This window comes from Taurulus bubalis, assembly GCF_910589615.1.
Source record: "Taurulus bubalis genome assembly, chromosome: 6".
NCBI classification, from domain to species: Eukaryota; Metazoa; Chordata; class Actinopteri; order Perciformes; family Cottidae; genus Taurulus; species Taurulus bubalis.
The window spans coordinates 19,858,411-19,881,337 of record NC_136594.1 but is presented as its reverse complement, the minus strand read 5'-3'; the positions used below and the strand labels follow the sequence as shown (position 1 = coordinate 19,881,337).

At 38.1% G+C, this 22,927-nt stretch overlaps 1 protein-coding gene across 1 annotated transcript in view; it reads left to right on the top strand.

The window, feature by feature from the left end:
• The first annotated feature begins 21,917 nt into the window (after positions 1-21,917).
• vps37a (VPS37A subunit of ESCRT-I) overlaps positions 21,918-22,927 on the top strand; it is a 9,379-nt gene continuing 8,369 nt past the window's right edge. The window contains exon 1 of the mRNA XM_079220294.1: positions 21,918-22,249. Coding sequence (XP_079076420.1) covers positions 22,140-22,249 — 110 coding nt within the window. The 5' untranslated portion in view covers positions 21,918-22,139. The remainder of the gene's footprint in view (positions 22,250-22,927) is intronic.

The following is a 22,927-nucleotide window of genomic DNA, read 5'->3' as shown; positions in this document are numbered from 1 at the left end:
TTAGGTAACTTGATACATGAAGATGAATCTGTACAGTCACTTGGCAAGAACTATAGTATATTATGATATTTACATGTTCTGAATACCACTCTGTCCATATTCCCCACCTCTTTACTCCACAAGGAAGTAAAGAACGGTCATCAATGGCAGAGAGCGTGTGAACTGAATCACTTCTCTTTGCCCGCTTTGCCCTCAGTGGGAGAAATCGCATGTCATCATCGTGGATAGCGAGACTAAACAGTTTAGGAACACATTTCTCAATTTAAAAACTATAGAAATGATCCCTAAAAGTATAGTCTTACTTTCTCTGAGGGTGAAAAGTGAATCTGATTCTCGGGAAGTTTACTATCACTGAGGGTTCCCTTTATTTCCATTAATAAACTTGTCCAGTTGCTGGGTGTTGGCCAGGCATGTGTGTTTATGTAAATGTTGCTCATCCAATCATTGCAGAACTCTGACATCACAGTTGTGATACAAAATGCTTAAAGGCTGTACTGATATAAAATGCATGAAGGTCAATGGTAAAGTGAGAAAATAAAAGTTACAATAAACTGCATTTAATAGAGGTTCTATATAATGGAAACACACAAAGACACATCTAGCCATTAACGAGAAGAAGTCAGACAGGCTATATCCACAATCCCCATTAAACACTCATAGCAGATTACATATTGCTAGTTTAGGTAACTCGATGCATGAAGATGAATCTGTACGGTCACTTGGCAAGAACTATAGTATATTATAATATTTACATGTTCTGAATACCACTCTGTCCATATTCCCCACCTCTTTACTCCACAAGGAAGTAAAGAACGGTCATCAATGGCAGAGAGCGTGTGAACTGAATCACTTCTCTTTGCCCGCTTTGCCCTCAGTGGGAGAAATCACATGTCATCATCGTGGATAGCGAGACTAAACAGTTTAGAAACACATTTCTCAATTTAAAAACTATAGAAATGATGCCTAAAAGTATAGTCTTACTTTCTCTGAGGGTGAAAAGTGAATCTGATTCTCGGGAAGCTTACTATCACTGAGGGTTCCCTTTATTTCCATTAATAAACTTGTCCAGTTGCTGGGTGTTGGCCAGGCATGTGTGTTTATGTAAATGTTGCTCATCCAATCATTGCAGAACTCTGACATCACAGTTGTGATACAAAATGCTAAAAGACTGGAGAAAAAGGCTGTACTGATATAAAATGCATGAAGGTCAATGGTAAAGTGAGAAAATAAAAGTTACAATAAACTGCATTTAATAGAGGTTCTAAACAATGGAAACACACAAAGCCACATCTAGCCATTAACCAGAAGAAGTCAGACAGGCTATATCCACAATCCCCATTAAACACTCCCAGCAGATTACATATTGCTAGTTTAGGTAACTCGATACATGAAGATGAATCTGTACAGTCACTTGGCAAGAACTATAGTATATTATGATATTTACATGTTCTGAATACCACTCTGTCCATATTCCCCACCTCTTTACTCCACAAGGAAGTAAAGAACGGTCATCAATGGCAGAGAGCGTGTGAACTGAATCACTTCTCTTTGCCCACTTTGCCCTCAGTGGGAGAAATCGCATGTCATCATCGTGGATAGCAAGACTAAACAGTTTAGAAACACATTTCTCAATTTAAAAACTATAGAAATGATCCCTAAAAGTATAGTCTTACTTTCTCTGAGGGTGAAAAGTGAATCTGATTCTCGGGAAGCTTACTATCACTGAGGGTTCCCTTTATTTCCATTAATAAACTTGTCCAGTTGCTGGGTGTTGGCCAGGCATGTGTGTTTATGTAAATGTTGCTCATCCAATCATTGCAGAACTCTGACGTCACAGTTGTGATACAAAATGCTTAAAGGCTGTACTGATATAAAATGCATGAAGGTCAATGGTAAAGTGAGAAAATAAAAGTTACAATAAACTGCATTTAATAGAGGTTCTAAACAATGGAAACACACAAAGCCACATCTAGCCATTAACCAGAAGAAGTCAGACAGGCTATATCCACAATCCCCATTAAACACTCCCAGCAGATTACATATTGCTAGTTTAGGTAACTCGATACATGAAGATGAATCTGTACAGTCACTTGGCAAGAACTATAGTATATTATGATATTTACATGTTCTGAATACCACTCTGTCCATATTCCCCACCTCTTTACTCCACAAGGAAGTAAAGAACGGTCATCAATGGCAGAGAGCGTGTGAACTGAATCACTTCTCTTTGCCCGCTTTGCCCTCAGTGGGAGAAATCGCATGTCATCATCGTGGTTAGCGAGACTAAACAGTTTAGAAACACATTTCTCAATTTAAAAACTATAGAAATGATCCCTAAAAGTATAGTCTTACTTTCTCTGAGGGTGAAAAGTGAATCTGATTCTCGGGAAGCTTACTATCACTGAGGGTTCCCTTTATTTCCATTAATAAACTTGTCCAGTTGCTGGGTGTTGGCCAGGCATGTGTGTTTATGTAAATGTTGCTCATCCAATCATTGCAGAACTCTGACATCACAGTTGTGATACAAAATGCTTAAAGGCTGTACTGATATAAAATGCATGAAGGTCAATGGTAAAGTGAGAAAATAAAAGTTACAATAAACTGCATTTAATAGAGGTTCTAAACAATGGAAACACACAAAGCCACATCTAGCCATTAACCAGAAGAAGTCAGACAGGCTATATCCACAATCCCCATTAAAAACTACCAGCAAATTACATATTTTTAGTTTAGGTAACTCGATACATGAAGATGAATCTGTACAGTCACTTGCCAAGAACTATAGTATATTATGATATTTACATGTTCTGAATACCACTCTGTCCATATTCCCCACCTCTTTACTCCACAAGGAAGTAAAGAACAGTCATCAATGGCAGAGAGCGTGTGAACTGAATTACTTCTCCTTGCCCGCTTTGCCCTCAGTGGGAGAAACCGCATGTCATCATCGTGGATAGCGAGACTAAACAGTTTAGAAACACATTTCTCAATTTAAAAACTATAGAAATGATGCCTAAAAGTATAGTCTTACTTTCTCTGAGGGTGAAAAGTGAATCTGATTCTCGGGAAGCTTACTATCACTGAGGGTTCCCTTTATTTCCATTAATAAACTTGTCCAGTTGCTGGGTGTTGGCCAGGCATGTGTGTTTATGTAAATGTTGCTCATCCAATCATTGCAGAACTCTGACATCACAGTTGTGATACAAAATGCTTAAAGGCTGTACTGATATAAAATGCATGAAGGTCAATGGTAAAGTGAGAAAATAAAAGTTACAATAAACTGCATTTAATAGAGGTTCTAAACAATGGAAACACACAAAGCCACATCTAGCCATTAACCAGAAGAAGTCAGACAGGCTATATCCACAATCCCCATTAAAAACTACCAGCAAATTACATATTGCTAGTTTAGGTAACTCGATACATGAAGATGAATCTGTACAGTCACTTGCCAAGAACTATAGTATATTATGATATTTAGATGTTCTGAATACCACTCTGTCCATATTCCCCACCTCTTTACTCCACAAGGAAGTAAAGAACGGTAATCAATGGCAGAGAGCGTGTCAACTGAATCACTTCTCTTTGCCCGCTTTGCCCTCAGTGGGAGAAATCGCATGTCATCATCGTGGATAGCGAGACTAAACAGTTTAGGAACACATTTCTCAATTTAAAAACTATAGAAATGATCCCTAAAAATATAGTCTTACTTTCTCTGAGGGTGAAAAGTGAATCTGATTCTCGGGAAGTTTACTATCACTGAGGGTTCCCTTTATTTCCATTAATAAACTTGTCCAGTTGCTGGGTGTTGGCCAGGCATGTGTGTTTATGTAAATGTTGCTCATCCAATCATTGCAGAACTCTGACATCACAGTTGTGATACAAAATGCTTAAAGGCTGTACTGATATAAAATGCATGAAGGTCAATGGTAAAGTGAGAAAATAAAAGTTACAATAAACTGCATTTAATAGAGGTTCTATATAATGGAAACACACAAAGACACATCTAGCCATTAACGAGAAGAAGTCAGACAGGCTATATCCACAATCCCCATTAAACACTCATAGCAGATTACATATTGCTAGTTTAGGTAACTCGATGCATGAAGATGAATCTGTACGGTCACTTGGCAAGAACTATAGTATATTATAATATTTACATGTTCTGAATACCACTCTGTCCATATTCCCCACCTCTTTACTCCACAAGGAAGTAAAGAACGGTCATCAATGGCAGAGAGCGTGTGAACTGAATCACTTCTCTTTGCCCGCTTTGCCCTCAGTGGGAGAAATCGCATGTCATCATCGTGGATAGCGAGACTAAACAGTTTAGAAACACATTTCTCAATTTAAAAACTATAGCAATGATCCCTAAAAGTATAGTCTTACTTTCTCTGAGGGTGAAAAGTGAATCTGATTCTCGGGAAGCTTACTATCACTGAGGGTTCCCTTTATTTCCATTAATAAACTTGTCCAGTTGCTGGGTGTTGGCCAGGCATGTGTGTTTATGTAAATGTTGCTCATCCAATCATTGCAGAACTCTGACATCACAGTTGTGATACAAAATGCTAAAAGACTGGAGAAAAAGGCTGTACTGATATAAAATGCATGAAGGTCAATGGTAAAGTGAGAAAATAAAAGTTACAATAAACTGCATTTAATAGAGGTTCTAAACAATGGAAACACACAAAGCCACATCTAGCCATTAACCAGAAGAAGTCAGACAGGCTATATCCACAATCCTCATTAAACACTCCCAGCAGATTACATACTGCTAGTTTAGGTAACTTGATACATGAAGATGAATCTGTACAGTCACTTGGCAAGAACTATAGTATATTATGATATTTACATGTTCTGAATACCACTCTGTCCATATTCCCCACCTCTTTACTCCACAAGGAAGTAAAGAACGGTCATCAATGGCAGAGAGCGTGTGAACTGAATCACTTCTCTTTGCCCGCTTTGCCCTCAGTGGGAGAAATCGCATGTCATCATCGTGGATAGCGAGACTAAACAGTTTAGGAACACATTTCTCAATTTAAAAACTATAGAAATGATCCCTAAAAGTATAGTCTTACTTTCTCTGAGGGTGAAAAGTGAATCTGATTCTCGGGAAGCTTACTATCACTGAGGGTTCCCTTTATTTCCATTAATAAACTTGTCCAGTTGCTGGGTGTTGGCCAGGCATGTGTGTTTATGTAAATGTTGCTCATCCAATCATTGCAGAACTCTGACATCACAGTTGTGATACAAAATGCTTAAAGGCTGTACTGATATAAAATGCATGAAGGTCAATGGTAAAGTGAGAAAATAAAAGTTACAATAAACTGCATTTAATAGAGGTTCTAAACAATGGAAACACACAAAGCCACATCTAGCCATTAACCAGAAGAAGTCAGACAGGCTATATCCACAATCCCCATTAAAAACTACCAGCAAATTACATATTGCTAGTTTAGGTAACTCGATACATGAAGATGAATCTGTACAGTCACTTGCCAAGAACTATAGTATATTATGATATTTAGATGTTCTGAATACCACTCTGTCCATATTCCCCACCTCTTTACTCCACAAGGAAGTAAAGAACGGTAATCAATGGCAGAGAGCGTGTCAACTGAATCACTTCTCTTTGCCCGCTTTGCCCTCAGTGGGAGAAATCGCATGTCATCATCGTGGATAGCGAGACTAAACAGTTTAGGAACACATTTCTCAATTTAAAAACTATAGAAATGATCCCTAAAAGTATAGTCTTACTTTCTCTGAGGGTGAAAAGTGAATCTGATTCTCGGGAAGTTTACTATCACTGAGGGTTCCCTTTATTTCCATTAATAAACTTGTCCAGTTGCTGGGTGTTGGCCAGGCATGTGTGTTTATGTAAATGTTGCTCATCCAATCATTGCAGAACTCTGACATCACAGTTGTGATACAAAATGCTTAAAGGCTGTACTGATATAAAATGCATGAAGGTCAATGGTAAAGTGAGAAAATAAAAGTTACAATAAACTGCATTTAATAGAGGTTCTATATAATGGAAACACACAAAGACACATCTAGCCATTAACGAGAAGAAGTCAGACAGGCTATATCCACAATCCCCATTAAACACTCATAGCAGATTACATATTGCTAGTTTAGGTAACTCGATGCATGAAGATGAATCTGTACGGTCACTTGGCAAGAACAATAGTATATTATAATATTTACATGTTCTGAATACCACTCTGTCCATATTCCCCACCTCTTTACTCCACAAGGAAGTAAAGAACGGTCATCAATGGCAGAGAGCGTGTGAACTGAATCACTTCTCTTTGCCCGCTTTGCCCTCAGTGGGAGAAATCGCATGTCATCATCGTGGATAGCGAGACTAAACAGTTTAGAAACACATTTCTCAATTTAAAAACTATAGCAATGATCCCTAAAAGTATAGTCTTACTTTCTCTGAGGGTGAAAAGTGAATCTGATTCTCGGGAAGCTTACTATCACTGAGGGTTCCCTTTATTTCCATTAATAAACTTGTCCAGTTGCTGGGTGTTGGCCAGGCATGTGTGTTTATGTAAATGTTGCTCATCCAATCATTGCAGAACTCTGACATCACAGTTGTGATACAAAATGCTAAAAGACTGGAGAAAAAGGCTGTACTGATATAAAATGCATGAAGGTCAATGGTAAAGTGAGAAAATAAAAGTTACAATAAACTGCATTTAATAGAGGTTCTAAACAATGGAAACACACAAAGCCACATCTAGCCATTAACCAGAAGAAGTCAGACAGGCTATATCCACAATCCTCATTAAACACTCCCAGCAGATTACATACTGCTAGTTTAGGTAACTTGATACATGAAGATGAATCTGTACAGTCACTTGGCAAGAACTATAGTATATTATGATATTTACATGTTCTGAATACCACTCTGTCCATATTCCCCACCTCTTTACTCCACAAGGAAGTAAAGAACGGTCATCAATGGCAGAGAGCGTGTGAACTGAATCACTTCTCTTTGCCCGCTTTGCCCTCAGTGGGAGAAATCGCATGTCATCATCGTGGATAGCGAGACTAAACAGTTTAGGAACACATTTCTCAATTTAAAAACTATAGAAATGATCCCTAAAAGTATAGTCTTACTTTCTCTGAGGGTGAAAAGTGAATCTGATTCTCGGGAAGCTTACTATCACTGAGGGTTCCCTTTATTTCCATTAATAAACTTGTCCAGTTGCTGGGTGTTGGCCAGGCATGTGTGTTTATGTAAATGTTGCTCATCCAATCATTGCAGAACTCTGACATCACAGTTGTGATACAAAATGCTAAAAGACTGGAGAAAAAGGCTGTACTGATATAAAATGCATGAAGGTCAATGGTAAAGTGAGAAAATAAAAGTTACAATAAACTGCATTTAATAGAGGTTCTAAACAATGGAAACACACAAAGCCACATCTAGCCATTAACCAGAAGAAGTCAGACAGGCTATATCCACAATCCCCATTAAAAACTACCAGCAAATTACATATTTTTAGTTTAGGTAACTCGATACATGAAGATGAATCTGTACAGTCACTTGCCAAGAACTATAGTATATTATGATATTTACATGTTCTGAATACCACTCTGTCCATATTCCCCACCTCTTTACTCCACAAGGAAGTAAAGAACAGTCATCAATGGCAGAGAGCGTGTGAACTGAATCACTTCTCCTTGCCCGCTTTGCCCTCAGTGGGAGAAACCGCATGTCATCATCGTGGATAGCGAGACTAAACAGTTTAGAAACACATTTCTCAATTTAAAAACTATAGAAATGATGCCTAAAAGTATAGTCTTACTTTCTCTGAGGGTGAAAAGTGAATCTGATTCTCGGGAAGCTTACTATCACTGAGGGTTCCCTTTATTTCCATTAATAAACTTGTCCAGTTGCTGGGTGTTGGCCAGGCATGTGTGTTTATGTAAATGTTGCTCATCCAATCATTGCAGAACTCTGACATCACAGTTGTGATACAAAATGCTAAAAGACTGGAGAAAAAGGCTGTACTGATATAAAATGCATGAAGGTCAATGGTAAAGTGAGAAAATAAAAGTTACAATAAACTGCATTTAATAGAGGTTCTAAACAATGGAAACACACAAAGCCACATCTAGCCATCAACCAGAAGAAGTCAGACAGGCTATATCCACAATCCTCATTAAACACTCCCAGCAGATTACATACTGCTAGTTTAGGTAACTTGATACATGAAGATGAATCTGTACAGTCACTTGGCAAGAACTATAGTATATTATGATATTTACATGTTCTGAATACCACTCTGTCCATATTCCCCACCTCTTTACTCCACAAGGAAGTAAAGAACGGTCATCAATGGCAGAGAGCGTGTGAACTGAATCACTTCTCTTTGCCCGCTTTGCCCTCAGTGGGAGAAATCGCATGTCATCATCGTGGATAGCGAGACTAAACAGTTTAGGAACACATTTCTCAATTTAAAAACTATAGAAATGATCCCTAAAAGTATAGTCTTACTTTCTCTGAGGGTGAAAAGTGAATCTGATTCTCGGGAAGTTTACTATCACTGAGGGTTCCCTTTATTTCCATTAATAAACTTGTCCAGTTGCTGGGTGTTGGCCAGGCATGTGTGTTTATGTAAATGTTGCTCATCCAATCATTGCAGAACTCTGACATCACAGTTGTGATACAAAATGCTTAAAGGCTGTACTGATATAAAATGCATGAAGGTCAATGGTAAAGTGAGAAAATAAAAGTTACAATAAACTGCATTTAATAGAGGTTCTATATAATGGAAACACACAAAGACACATCTAGCCATTAACGAGAAGAAGTCAGACAGGCTATATCCACAATCCCCATTAAACACTCATAGCAGATTACATATTGCTAGTTTAGGTAACTCGATGCATGAAGATGAATCTGTACGGTCACTTGGCAAGAACTATAGTATATTATAATATTTACATGTTCTGAATACCACTCTGTCCATATTCCCCACCTCTTTACTCCACAAGGAAGTAAAGAACGGTCATCAATGGCAGAGAGCGTGTGAACTGAATCACTTCTCTTTGCCCGCTTTGCCCTCAGTGGGAGAAATCGCATGTCATCATCGTGGATAGCGAGACTAAACAGTTTAGAAACACATTTCTCAATTTAAAAACTATAGAAATGATCCCTAAAAGTATAGTCTTACTTTCTCTGAGGGTGAAAAGTGAATCTGATTCTCGGGAAGCTTACTATCACTGAGGGTTCCCTTTATTTCCATTAATAAACTTGTCCAGTTGCTGGGTGTTGGCCAGGCATGTGTGTTTATGTAAATGTTGCTCATCCAATCATTGCAGAACTCTGACATCACAGTTGTGATACAAAATGCTAAAAGACTGGAGAAAAAGGCTGTACTGATATAAAATGCATGAAGGTCAATGGTAAAGTGAGAAAATAAAAGTTACAATAAACTGCATTTAATAGAGGTTCTAAACAATGGAAACACACAAAGCCACATCTAGCCATTAACCAGAAGAAGTCAGACAGGCTGTATCCACAATCCTCATTAAACACTCCCAGCAGATTACATACTGCTAGTTTAGGTAACTTGATACATGAAGATGAATCTGTACAGTCACTTGGCAAGAACTATAGTATATTATGATATTTACATGTTCTGAATACCACTCTGTCCATATTCCCCACCTCTTTACTCCACAAGGAAGTAAAGAACGGTCATCAATGGCAGAGAGCGTGTGAACTGAATCACTTCTCTTTGCCCGCTTTGCCCTCAGTGGGAGAAATCGCATGTCATCATCGTGGATAGCGAGACTAAACAGTTTAGGAACACATTTCTCAATTTAAAAACTATAGAAATGATCCCTAAAAGTATAGTCTTACTTTCTCTGAGGGTGAAAAGTGAATCTGATTCTCGGGAAGCTTACTATCACTGAGGGTTCCCTTTATTTCCATTAATAAACTTGTCCAGTTGCTGGGTGTTGGCCAGGCATGTGTGTTTATGTAAATGTTGCTCATCCAATCATTGCAGAACTCTGACGTCACAGTTGTGATACAAAATGCTTAAAGGCTGTACTGATATAAAATGCATGAAGGTCAATGGTAAAGTGAGAAAATAAAAGTTACAATAAACTGCATTTAATAGAGGTTCTAAACAATGGAAACACACAAAGCCACATCTAGCCATTAACCAGAAGAAGTCAGACAGGCTACATCCACAATCCCCATTAAACACTCCCAGCAGATTACATATTGCTAGTTTAGGCAACTCGATACATGAAGATGAATCTGTACAGTCACTTGGCAAGAACTATAGTATATTATGATATTTACATGTTCTGAATACCACTCTGTCCATATTCCCCACCTCTTTACTCCACAAGGAAGTAAAGAACGGTCATCAATGGCAGAGAGCGTGTGAACTGAATCACTTCTCTTTGCCCACAGTGGGAGAAATCGCATGTCATCATCGTGGTTAGCGAGACTAAACAGTTTAGAAACACATTTCTCAATTTAAAAACTATAGAAATGATCCCTAAAAGTATAGTCTTACTTTCTCTGAGGGTGAAAAGTGAATCTGATTCTCGGGAAGCTTACTATCACTGAGGGTTCCCTTTATTTCCATTAATAAACTTGTCCAGTTGCTGGGTGTTGGCCAGGCATGTGTGTTTATGTAAATGTTGCTCATCCAATCATTGCAGAACTCTGACATCACAGTTGTGATACAAAATGCTTAAAGGCTGTACTGATATAAAATGCATGAAGGTCAATGGTAAAGTGAGAAAATAAAAGTTACAATAAACTGCATTTAATAGAGGTTCTAAACAATGGAAACACACAAAGCCACATCTAGCCATTAACCAGAAGAAGTCAGACAGGCTATATCCACAATCCCCATTAAAAACTACCAGCAAATTACATATTGCTAGTTTAGGTAACTCGATACATGAAGATGAATCTGTACAGTCACTTGCCAAGAACTATAGTATATTATGATATTTACATGTTCTGAATACCACTCTGTCCATATTCCCCACCTCTTTACTCCACAAGGAAGTAAAGAACAGTCATCAATGGCAGAGAGCGTGTGAACTGAATCACTTCTCCTTGCCCGCTTTGCCCTCAGTGGGAGAAACCGCATGTCATCATCGTGGATAGCGAGACTAAACAGTTTAGAAACACATTTCTCAATTTAAAAACTATAGAAATGATGCCTAAAAGTATAGTCTTACTTTCTCTGAGGGTGAAAAGTTAATCTGATTCTCGGGAAGCTTACTATCACTGAGGGTTCCCTTTATTTCCATTAATAAACTTGTCCAGTTGCTGGGTGTTGGCCAGGCATGTGTGTTTATGTAAATGTTGCTCATCCAATCATTGCAGAACTCTGACATCACAGTTGTGATACAAAATGCTTAAAGGCTGTACTGATATAAAATGCATGAAGGTCAATGGTAAAGTGAGAAAATAAAAGTTACAATAAACTGCATTTAATAGAGGTTCTATATAATGGAAACACACAAAGACACATCTAGCCATTAACCAGAAGAAGTCAGACAGGCTATATCCACAATCCCCATTAAACACTCATAGCAGATTACATATTGCTAGTTTAGGTAACTCGATGCATGAAGATGAATCTGTACGGTCACTTGGCAAGAACTATAGTATATTATAATATTTACATGTTCTGAATACCACTCTGTCCATATTCCCCACCTCTTTACTCCACAAGGAAGCAAAGAACGGTCATCAATGGCAGAGAGCCTTTGAACTGAATCACTTCTCCTTGCCCGCTTTGCGCTCAGTGGGAGAAATCGCATGTCATCATCGTGGATAGCGAGACTGAACAGTTTAGAAACACATTTCTCAATTTAAAAACTATAGAAATGCTCCCTAAAAGTATAGTCTTACTTTCTCTGAGGGTGAAAGGTGAATCTGATTCTCGGGAAGCTTACTATCACTGAGGGTTCCCTTTATTTCCATTAATAAACTTGTCCAGTTGCTGGGTGTTGGCCAGGCATGTGTGTTTATGTAAATGTTGCTCATCCAATCATTGCAGAACTCTGACATCACAGTTGTGATACAAAATGCTAAAAGACTGGAGAAAAAGGCTGTACTGATATAAAATGCATGAAGGTCAATGGTAAAGTGAGAAAATAAAAGTTACAATAAACTGCATTTAATAGAGGTTCTAAACAATGGAAACACACAAAGCCACATCTAGCCATTAACCAGAAGAAGTCAGACAGGCTATATCCACAATCCCCATTAAACACTTCCAGCAGATTACATATTGCTAGTTTAGGTAACTCGATACATGAAGATGAATCTGTACAGTCACTTGGCAAGAACTATAGTATATTATGATATTTACATGTTCTGAATACCACTCTGTCCATATTCCCCACCTCTTTACTCCACTAGGAAGTAAAGAACGGTCATCAATGGCAGAGAGCGTGTGAACTGAATCACTTCTCTTTGCCCACTTTGCCCTCAGTGGGAGAAATCGCATGTCATCATCGTGGATAGCGAGACTAAACAGTTTAGAAACACATTTCTCAATTTAAAAACTATAGAAATGATCCCTAAAAGTATAGTCTTACTTTCTCTGAGGGTGAAAAGTGAATCTGATTCTCGGGAAGCTTACTATCACTGAGGGTTCCCTTTATTTCCATTAATAAACTTGTCCAGTTGCTGGGTGTTGGCCAGGCATGTGTGTTTATGTAAATGTTGCTCATCCAATCATTGCAGAACTCTGACATCACAGTTGTGATACAAAATGCTAAAAGACTGGAGAAAAAGGCTGTACTGATATAAAATGCATGAAGGTCAATGGTAAAGTGAGAAAATAAAAGTTACAATAAACTGCATTTAATAGAGGTTCTATATAATGGAAACACACAAAGACACATCTAGCCATTAACCAGAAGAAGTCAGACAGGCTATATCCACAATCCCCATTAAACACTCATAGCAGATTACATATTGCTAGTTTAGGTAACTCGATGCATGAAGATGAATCTGTACGGTCACTTGGCAAGAACTATAGTATATTATAATATTTACATGTTCTGAATACCACTCTGTCCATATTCCCCACCTCTTTACTCCACAAGGAAGCAAAGAACGGTCATCAATGGCAGAGAGCCTTTGAACTGAATCACTTCTCCTTGTCCGCTTTGCGCTCAGTGGGAGAAATCGCATGTCATCATCGTGGATAGCGAGACTAAACAGTTTAGAAACACATTTCTCAATTTAAAAACTATAGAAATGATCCCTAAAAGTATAGTCTTACTTTCTCTGAGGGTGAAAAGTGAATCTGATTCTCGGGAAGCTTACTATCACTGAGGGTTCCCTTTATTTCCATTAATAAACTTGTCCAGTTGCTGGGTGTTGGCCAGGCATGTGTGTTTATGTAAATGTTGCTCATCCAATCATTGCAGAACTCTGACATCACAGTTGTGATACAAAATGCTAAAAGACTGGAGAAAAAGGCTGTACTGATATAAAATGCATGAAGGTCAATGGTAAAGTGAGAAAATAAAAGTTACAATAAACTGCATTTAATAGAGGTTCTAAACAATGGAAACACACAAAGCCACATCTAGCCATTAACCAGAAGAAGTCAGACAGGCTATATCCACAATCCCCATTAAACACTTCCAGCAGATTACATATTGCTAGTTTAGGTAACTCGATACATGAAGATGAATCTGTACAGTCACTTGGCAAGAACTATAGTATATTATGATATTTACATGTTCTGAATACCACTCTGTCCATATTCCCCACCTCTTTACTCCACAAGGAAGTAAAGAACGGTCATCAATGGCAGAGAGCGTGTGAACTGAATCACTTCTCTTTGCCCACTTTGCCCTCAGTGGGAGAAATCGCATGTCATCATCGTGGATAGCGAGACTAAACAGTTTAGAAACACATTTCTCAATTTAAAAACTATAGAAATGATCCCTAAAAGTATAGTCTTACTTTCTCTGAGGGTGAAAAGTGAATCTGATTCTCGGGAAGCTTACTATCACTGAGGGTTCACTTTATTTCCATTAATAAACTTGTCCAGTTGCTGGGTGTTGGCCAGGCATGTGTGTTTATGTAAATGTTGCTCATCCAATCATTGCAGAACTCTGACGTCACAGTTGTGATACAAAATGCTTAAAGGCTGTACTGATATAAAATGCATGAAGGTCAATGGTAAAGTGAGAAAGTAAAAGTTACAATAAACTGCATTTAATAGAGGTTCTAAACAATGGAAACACACAAAGCCACATCTAGCCATTAACCAGAAGAAGTCAGACAGGCTATATCCACAATCCCCATTAAACACTCCCAGCAGATTACATATTGCTAGTTTAGGTAACTTGATACATGAAGATGAATCTGTACAGTCACCTGGCAAGAACTATAGTATATTATGATATTTACATGTTCTGAACACCACTCTGTCCATATTCCCCACCTCTTTACTCCACAAGGAAGTAAAGAACGGTCATCAATGGCAGAGAGCGTGTGAACTGAATCACTTCTCTTTGCCCGCTTTGCCCTCAGTGGGAGAAATCGCATGTCATCATCGTGGATAGCGAGACTAAACAGTTTAGAAACACATTTCTCAACTTAAAAACTATAGAAATGATCTCTAAAAGTATAGCCTTACTTTCTCTGAGGGTGAAAAATGAATCTGATTCTCGGGAAGCTTACTATCACTGAGGGTTCCCTTTATTTCCATTAATAAACTTGTCCAGTTGCTGGGTGTTGGCCAGGCATGTGTGTTTATGTAAATGTTGCTCATCCAATCATTGCAGAACTCTGACGTCACAGTTGTGATACAAAATGCTTAAAGGCTGTACTGATATAAAATGCATGAAGGTCAATGGTAAAGTGAGAAAATAAAAGTTACAATAAACTGCATTTAATAGAGGTTCTAAACAATGGAAACACACAAAGCCACATCTAGCCATTAACCAGAAGAAGTCAGACAGGCTATATCCACAATCCCCATTAAACACTCCCAGCAAATTACATATTGCTAGTTTAGGTAACTTGATACATGAAGATGAATCTGTACAGTCACTTGGCAAGAACTATAGTATATTATGATATTTACATGTTCTGAACACCACTCTGTCCATATTCCCCACCTCTTTACTCCACAAGGAAGTAAAGAACGGTCATCAATGGCAGAGAGCGTGTGAACTGAATCACTTCTCTTTGCCCGCTTTGCCCTCAGTGGGAGAAATCGCAAGTCACCATCGTGGATAGCGAGACTAAACAGTTTAGAAACACATTTCTCAATTTAAAAACTATAGAAATGATCTCTAAAAGTATAGTCTTACTTTCTCTGAGGGTGAAAAATGAATCTGATTCTCGGGAAGCTTACTATCACTGAGGGTTCCCTTTAATTCCATTAATAAACTTGTCCAGTTGCTGGGTGTTGGCCAGGCATGTGTGTTTATGTAAATGTTGCTCATCCAATCATTGCAGAACTCTGACATCACAGTTGTGATACAAAATGCTTAAAGGCTGTACTGATATAAAATGCATGAAGGTCAATGGTAAAGTGAGAAAATAAAAGTTACAATAAACTGCATTTAATAGAGGTTCTATATAATGGAAACACACAAAGACACATCTAGCCATTAACCAGAAGAAGTCAGACAGGCTATATCCACAATCCCCATTAAACACTCATAGCAGATTACATATTGCTAGTTTAGGTAACTCGATGCATGAAGATGAATCTGTACGGTCACTTGGCAAGAACTATAGTATAATATAATATTTACATGTTCTGAATACCACTCTGTCCATATTCTCCACCTCTTTACTCCACAAGGAAGCAAAGAACGGTCTTCAATGGCAGAGAGCCTTTGAACTGAATCACTTCTCCTTGCCCGCTTTGCGCTCAGTGGGAGAAATCGCATGTCATCATCGTGGATAGCGAGACTAAACAGTTTAGAAACACATTTCTCAATTTAAAAACTATCGAAATGATCCCTAAAGGTATAGTCTTACTTTCTCTGAGGGTGAAAAGTGAATCTGATTCTCGGGAAGCTTACTATCACTGAGGGTTCCCTTTATTTCCATTAATAAACTTGTCCAGTTGCTGGGTGTTGGCCAGGCATGTGTGTTTATGTAAATGTTGCTCATCCAATCATTGCAGAACTCTGACGTCACAGTTGTGATACAAAATGCTTAAAGGCTGTACTGATATAAAATGCATGAAGGTCAATGGTAAAGTGAGAAAATAAAAGTTACAATAAACTGCATTTAATAGAGGTTCTAAACAATGGAAACACACAAAGCCACATCTAGCCATTAACCAGAAGAAGTCAGACAGGCTATATCCACAATCCCCATTAAACACTCCCAGCAAATTACATATTGCTAGTTTAGGTAACTTGATACATGAAGATGAATCTGTACAGTCACTTGGCAAGAACTATAGTATATTATGATATTTACATGTTCTGAACACCACTCTGTCCATATTCCCCACCTCTTTACTCCACAAGGAAGTAAAGAACGGTCATCAATGGCAGAGAGCGTGTGAACTGAATCACTTCTCTTTACCCGCTTTGCCCTCAGTGGGGGAAATCGCAAGTCATCATCGTGGATAGCGAGACTAAACAGTTTAGAAACACATTTCTCAATTTAAAAACTATCGAAATGATCTCTAAAAGTATAGTCTTACTTTCTCTGAGGGTGAAAAATGAATCTGATTCTCGGGAAGCTTACTATCACTGAGGGTTCCCTTTATTTCCATTAATAAACTTGTCCAGTTGCTGGGTGTTGGCCAGGCATGTGTGTTTATGTAAATGTTGCTCATCCAATCATTGCAGAACTCTGACGTCACAGTTGTGATACAAAATGCTTAAAGGCTGTACTGATATAAAATGCATGAAGGTCAATGGTAAAGTGAGAAAATAAAAGTTACAATAAACTGCATTTAATAGAGGTTCTAAACAATGGAAACACACAAAGCCACATCTAGCCATTAACCAGAAGAAGTCAGACAGGCTATATCCACAATCCCCATTAAACACTCCCAGCAAATTACATATTGCTAGTTTAGGTAACTTGATACATGAAGATGAATCTGTACAGTCACTTGGCAAGAACTATAGTATATTATGATATTTACATGTTCTGAACACCACTCTGTCCATATTCCCCACCTCTTTACTCCACAAGGAAGTAAAGAACGGTCATCAATGGCAGAGAGCGTGTGAACTGAATCACTTCTCTTTGCCCGCTTTGCCCTCAGTGGGAGAAATCGCAAGTCATCATCGTGGATAGCGAGACTAAACAGTTTAGAAACACATTTCTCAATTTAAAAACTATAGAAATGATCTCTAAAAGTATAGTCTTACTTTCTCTGAGGGTGAAAAATGAATCTGATTCTCGGGAAGCTTACTATCACTGAGGGTTCCCTTTAATTCCATTAATAAACTTGTCCAGTTGCTGGGTGTTGGCCAGGCATGTGTGTTTATGTAAATGTTGCTCATCCAATCATTGCAGAACTCTGACATCACAGTTGTGATACAAAATGCTTAAAGGCTGTACTGATATAAAATGCATGAAGGTCAATGGTAAAGTGAGAAAATAAAAGTTACAATAAACTGCATTTAATAGAGGTTCTATATAATGGAAACACACAAAGACACATCTAGCCATTAACCAGAAGAAGTCAGACAGGCTATATCCACAATCCCCATTAAACACTCATAGCAGATTACATATTGCTAGTTTAGGTAACTCGATGCATGAAGATGAATCTGTACGGTCACTTGGCAAGAACTATAGTATATTATAATATTTACATGTTCTGAATACCACTCTGTCCATATTCCCCACCTCTTTACTCCACAAGGAAGCAAAGAACGGTCATCAATGGCAGAGAGCGTGTGAACTGAATCACTTCTCTTTGCCCACTTTGCCCTCAGTGGGAGAAATCGCATGTCATCATCGTGGATAGCGAGACTAAACAGTTCAGAAACACATTTCTCAATTTAAAAACTATAGAAATGATCCCTAAAAGTATAGTCTTACTTTCTCTGAGGGTGAAAAGTGAATCTGATTCTCGGGAAGCTTACTATCACTGAGGGTTCCCTTTATTTCCATTAATAAACTTGTCCAGTTGCTGGGTGTTGGCCAGGCATGTGTGTTTATGTAAATGTTGCTCATCCAATCATTGCAGAACTCTGACGTCACAGTTGTGATACAAAATGCTTAAAGGCTGTACTGATATAAAATGCATGAAGGTCAATGGTAAAGTGAGAAAATAAAAGTTACAATAAACTGCATTTAATAGAGGTTCTAAACAATGGAAACACACAAAGCCACATCTAGCCATTAACCAGAAGAAGTCAGACAGGCTATATCCACAATCCCCATTAAACACTCCCAGCAAATTACATATTGCTAGTTTAGGTAACTTGATACATGAAGATGAATCTGTACAGTCACCTGGCAAGAACTATAGTATACTATGATATTTACATGTTCTGAATACCACTCTGTCCATATTCCCCACCTCTTTACTCCACAAGGAAGTAAAGAACGGTCATCAATGGCAGAGAGCGTGTGAACTGAATCACTTCTCTTTGCCCGCTTTGCCCTCAGTGGGAGAAATCACATGTCATCATCGTGGATAGCGAGACTAAACAGTTTAGAAACACATTTCTCAATTTAAAAACTATAGAAATGATCTCTAAAAGTATAGTCTTACTTTCTCTGAGGGTGAAAAATGAATCTGATTCTCGGGAAGCTTACTATCACTGAGGGTTCCCTTTATTTCCATTAATAAACTTGTCCAGTTGCTGGGTGTTGGCCAGGCATGTGTGTTTATGTAAATGTTGCTCATCCAATCATTGCAGAACTCTGACGTCACAGTTGTGATACAAAATGCTTAAAGGCTGTACTGATATAAAATGCATGAAGGTCAATGGTAAAGTGAGAAAATAAAAGTTACAATAAACTGCATTTAATAGAGGTTCTAAACAATGGAAACACACAAAGCCACATCTAGCCATTAACCAGAAGAAGTCAGACAGGCTATATCCACAATCCCCATTAAACACTCCCAGCAGATTACATACTGCTAGTTTAGGTAACTCGATACATGAAGATGAATCTGTACAGTCACTTGGCAAGAACTATAGTATATTATGATATTTACATGTTCTGAATACCACTCTGTCCATATTCCCCACCTCTTTACTCCACAAGGAAGTAAAGAACGGTCATCAATGGCAGATAGCGTGTGAACTGAATCACTTCTCTTTACCCGCTTTGCCCTCAGTGGGAGAAATCGCATGTCATCATCGTGGATAGCGAGACTAAACAGTTTAGAAACACATTTCTCAATTTAAAAAACTATAGAAATGATCCCTAAAAGTATAGTCGTACTTTCTCTGAGGGTGAAAAGTGAATCTGATTCTCGGGAAGCTTACTATCACTGAGGGTTCCCTTTATTTCCATTAATAAACTTGTCCAGTTGCTGGGTGTTGGCCAGGCATGTGTGTTTATGTAAATGTTGCTCATCCAATCATTGCAGAACTCTGACATCACAGTTGTGATACAAAATGCTAAAAGACTGGAGAAAAAGGCTGTACTGATATAAAATGCATGAAGGTCAATGGTAAAGTGAGAAAATAAAAGTTACAATAAACTGCATTTAATAGAGGTTCTAAACAATGGAAACACACAAAGCCACATCTAGCCATTAACCAGAAGAAGTCAGACAGGCTATATCCACAATCCCCATTAAACACTCCCAGCAGATTACACATTGCTAGTTTAGGTAACTCGATACATGAAGATGAATCTGTACAGTCACTTGGCAAGAACTATAGTATATTATGATATTTACATGTTCTGAATACCACTCTGTCCATATTCCCCACCTCTTTACTCCACAACGAAGTAAAGAACGGTCATCAATGGCAGAGAGCGTGTGAACTGAATCACTTCTCTTTGCCCGCTTTGCCCTCAGTGGGAGAAATCCCATGTCATCATCGTGGATAGCGAGACTAAACAGTTTAGGAAACACATTTCTCAATTTAAAAACTATCAAAATGATCCCTAAAAGTATAGTCTTACTTTTTCTGAGGGTGAAAAGTGAATCTGATTCTCGGGAAGCTTACTATCACTGAGGGTTCCCTTTATTTCCATTAATAAACTCGTCCAATTGCTGGGTGTTGGCCAGGCATGTGTGTTTATGTAAATGTTGCTCATCCAATCATTGCAGAACTCTGACATCACAGTTGTGATACAAAATGCTAAAAGGCTGTACTGATATAAAATGCATGAAGGTCAATGGCAGAATTAGATTCCGTTTTCACCCTCAGAGAAAGGAAGACTATACTTGCAGGGTTCATTTATTTCATTTTTGACTTGAGAAATGTCTTTCTAAACTGTTTGGTGTCGTTATCCACGATGCGATATTCCTTTCTGATTATGAAGCTGGCAGTGAATAATCATATACTTCAATGTCATTGATGTCTGTTCACTAGTCCCCATGGAGCGCTGATGAAGGGAATATGATCAGAGTGGTACTAGAAGGCTCTGTGAAAAATAAACATGACTTGGGTTATCCTATTGTCATCCTATTTAATCAAATAGTTTTCCAAGTACAAACAAATTTGGTTAATCAGGGTTACTGGATAGAGATCTACTAACTTCATGGATTAGCTGCTATACTTCTTTGAGTTTGTAGTATCTTTATTTTGTAAAATATAAATAATGCTTGGTAGTTAAGACTATACTATACTAAATATTTAATTTGGCTATTTGTGTATTTTGTAAACACAATACAATCAATAAATTGATGTCCTGCTGGTTATTAAATTGAAGCTATACTACTGTCAACTGGTTCAGGATCTAAGATGTTTAGGATTACCTGGTGTGTATGACCTTGCGTAGTACTATGGAGCACGTTCAACCATCATTCAGTGTCGAAATTAAGTTCTTGGCCGATCCACAGCTGTTTGCAACATGTTTGGCTCTCTTGCATTCTGCTGTTGTGTATTTATGTTCTGTGGGGTTTAATGTCTCTAAGTCAACCCAACACTGTCCCCCTGTCTCTTATCAAAATATCAAAGTAATATATTTTAGTTTTAGCTAATATTCTCAGTGTCATTAATTTTCTAAACTAAATATGGAATTTATTGAACTTCATAATTTTTCTGAATTTCCCAAATCATTATCTTTATGTATTTTTTCAACTTTTGTTGAAAAAACAGGAATTTTGTAGTCTGAAAGTTCTCTTAATGCATCCATGAGAAGAAAAAAACCTAAACTAAACAATGTGAACACGATCAAAAAATGCAGGCATAATGGAAATATATATATATATATATATATATATATATATATATATATATATATATATATATATATATATATATACATATATATAGATATAGATCTATCTATCTATATATATATATATATATATATATATATATATATATATATATATATATAGATCAATATCTATGTATATAATATAAAATAATTAAACTACTAAATCTACTAAAATCATAATATAAATAAAACAAATATGCAATTAATAAAATGTATTGTCTGTTGGAGATCTAGAAAGGTAAAGTTTATATGGAAATTAATCATTAAATTCTTTTCGTTTTGATCGACCACATATATAACATTAACCCTTTTTGTTTTACTTAAAGACTGTTTTATTATGAAAACCGGAAGTTCCGCTTTGCGTAGACTGCTGCGTGACGTAATACGTAAATAAGTTGCTCAAGCTTCTGCTGCTCCCTTGGAAGGTTGTTTTGTTGTATTCCTTCAGCCATAATTGTCTCTCACCTCAGTAATATAATGACAACGCTAAAATTACAGACAAACTCTTGGCGATAAAACGGAAGTGACTTCGTATTGGACACATTCGGACATGACATCTGACTTTGTAACGTAACTACAAAGTGAGCCCCGTGTGGACAACAAACCGAGTCGTCAGTCAGACAGCTAACAGGGGTTAGCACCGCAAATCTCCGCACCGTGTGCCGTTCACGCTCACTTTCTCTTCCATTTTGTCCTCATCTGTAGTCGACCTTTACATCCTGTCACCAACTTCAGTCTGTGGTTTCGCCAGGAGAGGATGAACTGGCTTTTCCCCCAGTCCAAAGGCTCCGGACCTCTCGCTCCTCTGAACAGCCTCCAGCAACAAAGACAGCGGCAGATCGAGTCTCTCAAAGCCGCTCATCCGAGGTACAGTGAACGGACAACCCGGGGCTGCTGGTTAGCTTGTTAAGACCAACGCTGGTTTATCAAACTCTACACTACATATATATATATATATCTCCTGGCCACTTTAATAACGTATATATGTCGACGAGGTGTCCACAAACAGCTAATGTTTACTTAGCATAGCTCGCCGCCAGGCTCTCAGCTGAGTCAGAGGAGCACATTACTGGTTATAGCCTCGTGCTTCGTGCACATTATCCCCTGCGTTTCTGTAAATACGTCAACGTCATACACGTGATTTTATATTGACCCACAACCACTGCTTTGACGTGCCCTCGCGTGGTCCATGGCTCAGCTCTCCTCATAGCGAACAAGCTAGCTGGTTCGCTAATGAAGTCAGCCTGTGACAGTTGCGAAGTCTATTTGTGGGGATGATGGCACGAGGTGTAGCCGGCTGGCCCTTCCTGTGGCCATTCCAGTGTTTACCACGACAACCTATCACGCATTTGGTTCCAGGAGGAGCTTGTAATTCTACGTGCCGATTAAAGTATTAGCCTTTGTTTACTAAGGAGCTCTGTCTCCTCAGTGAAGCGGTGACTGCCAACATAACAGACTGTTCTTTTAGTTAATATCGTGTCAGCCAGATGCATTTAATCATGGCAATCTCCCCCTGATATAAAGTATGTGTGTGACACAGTAATG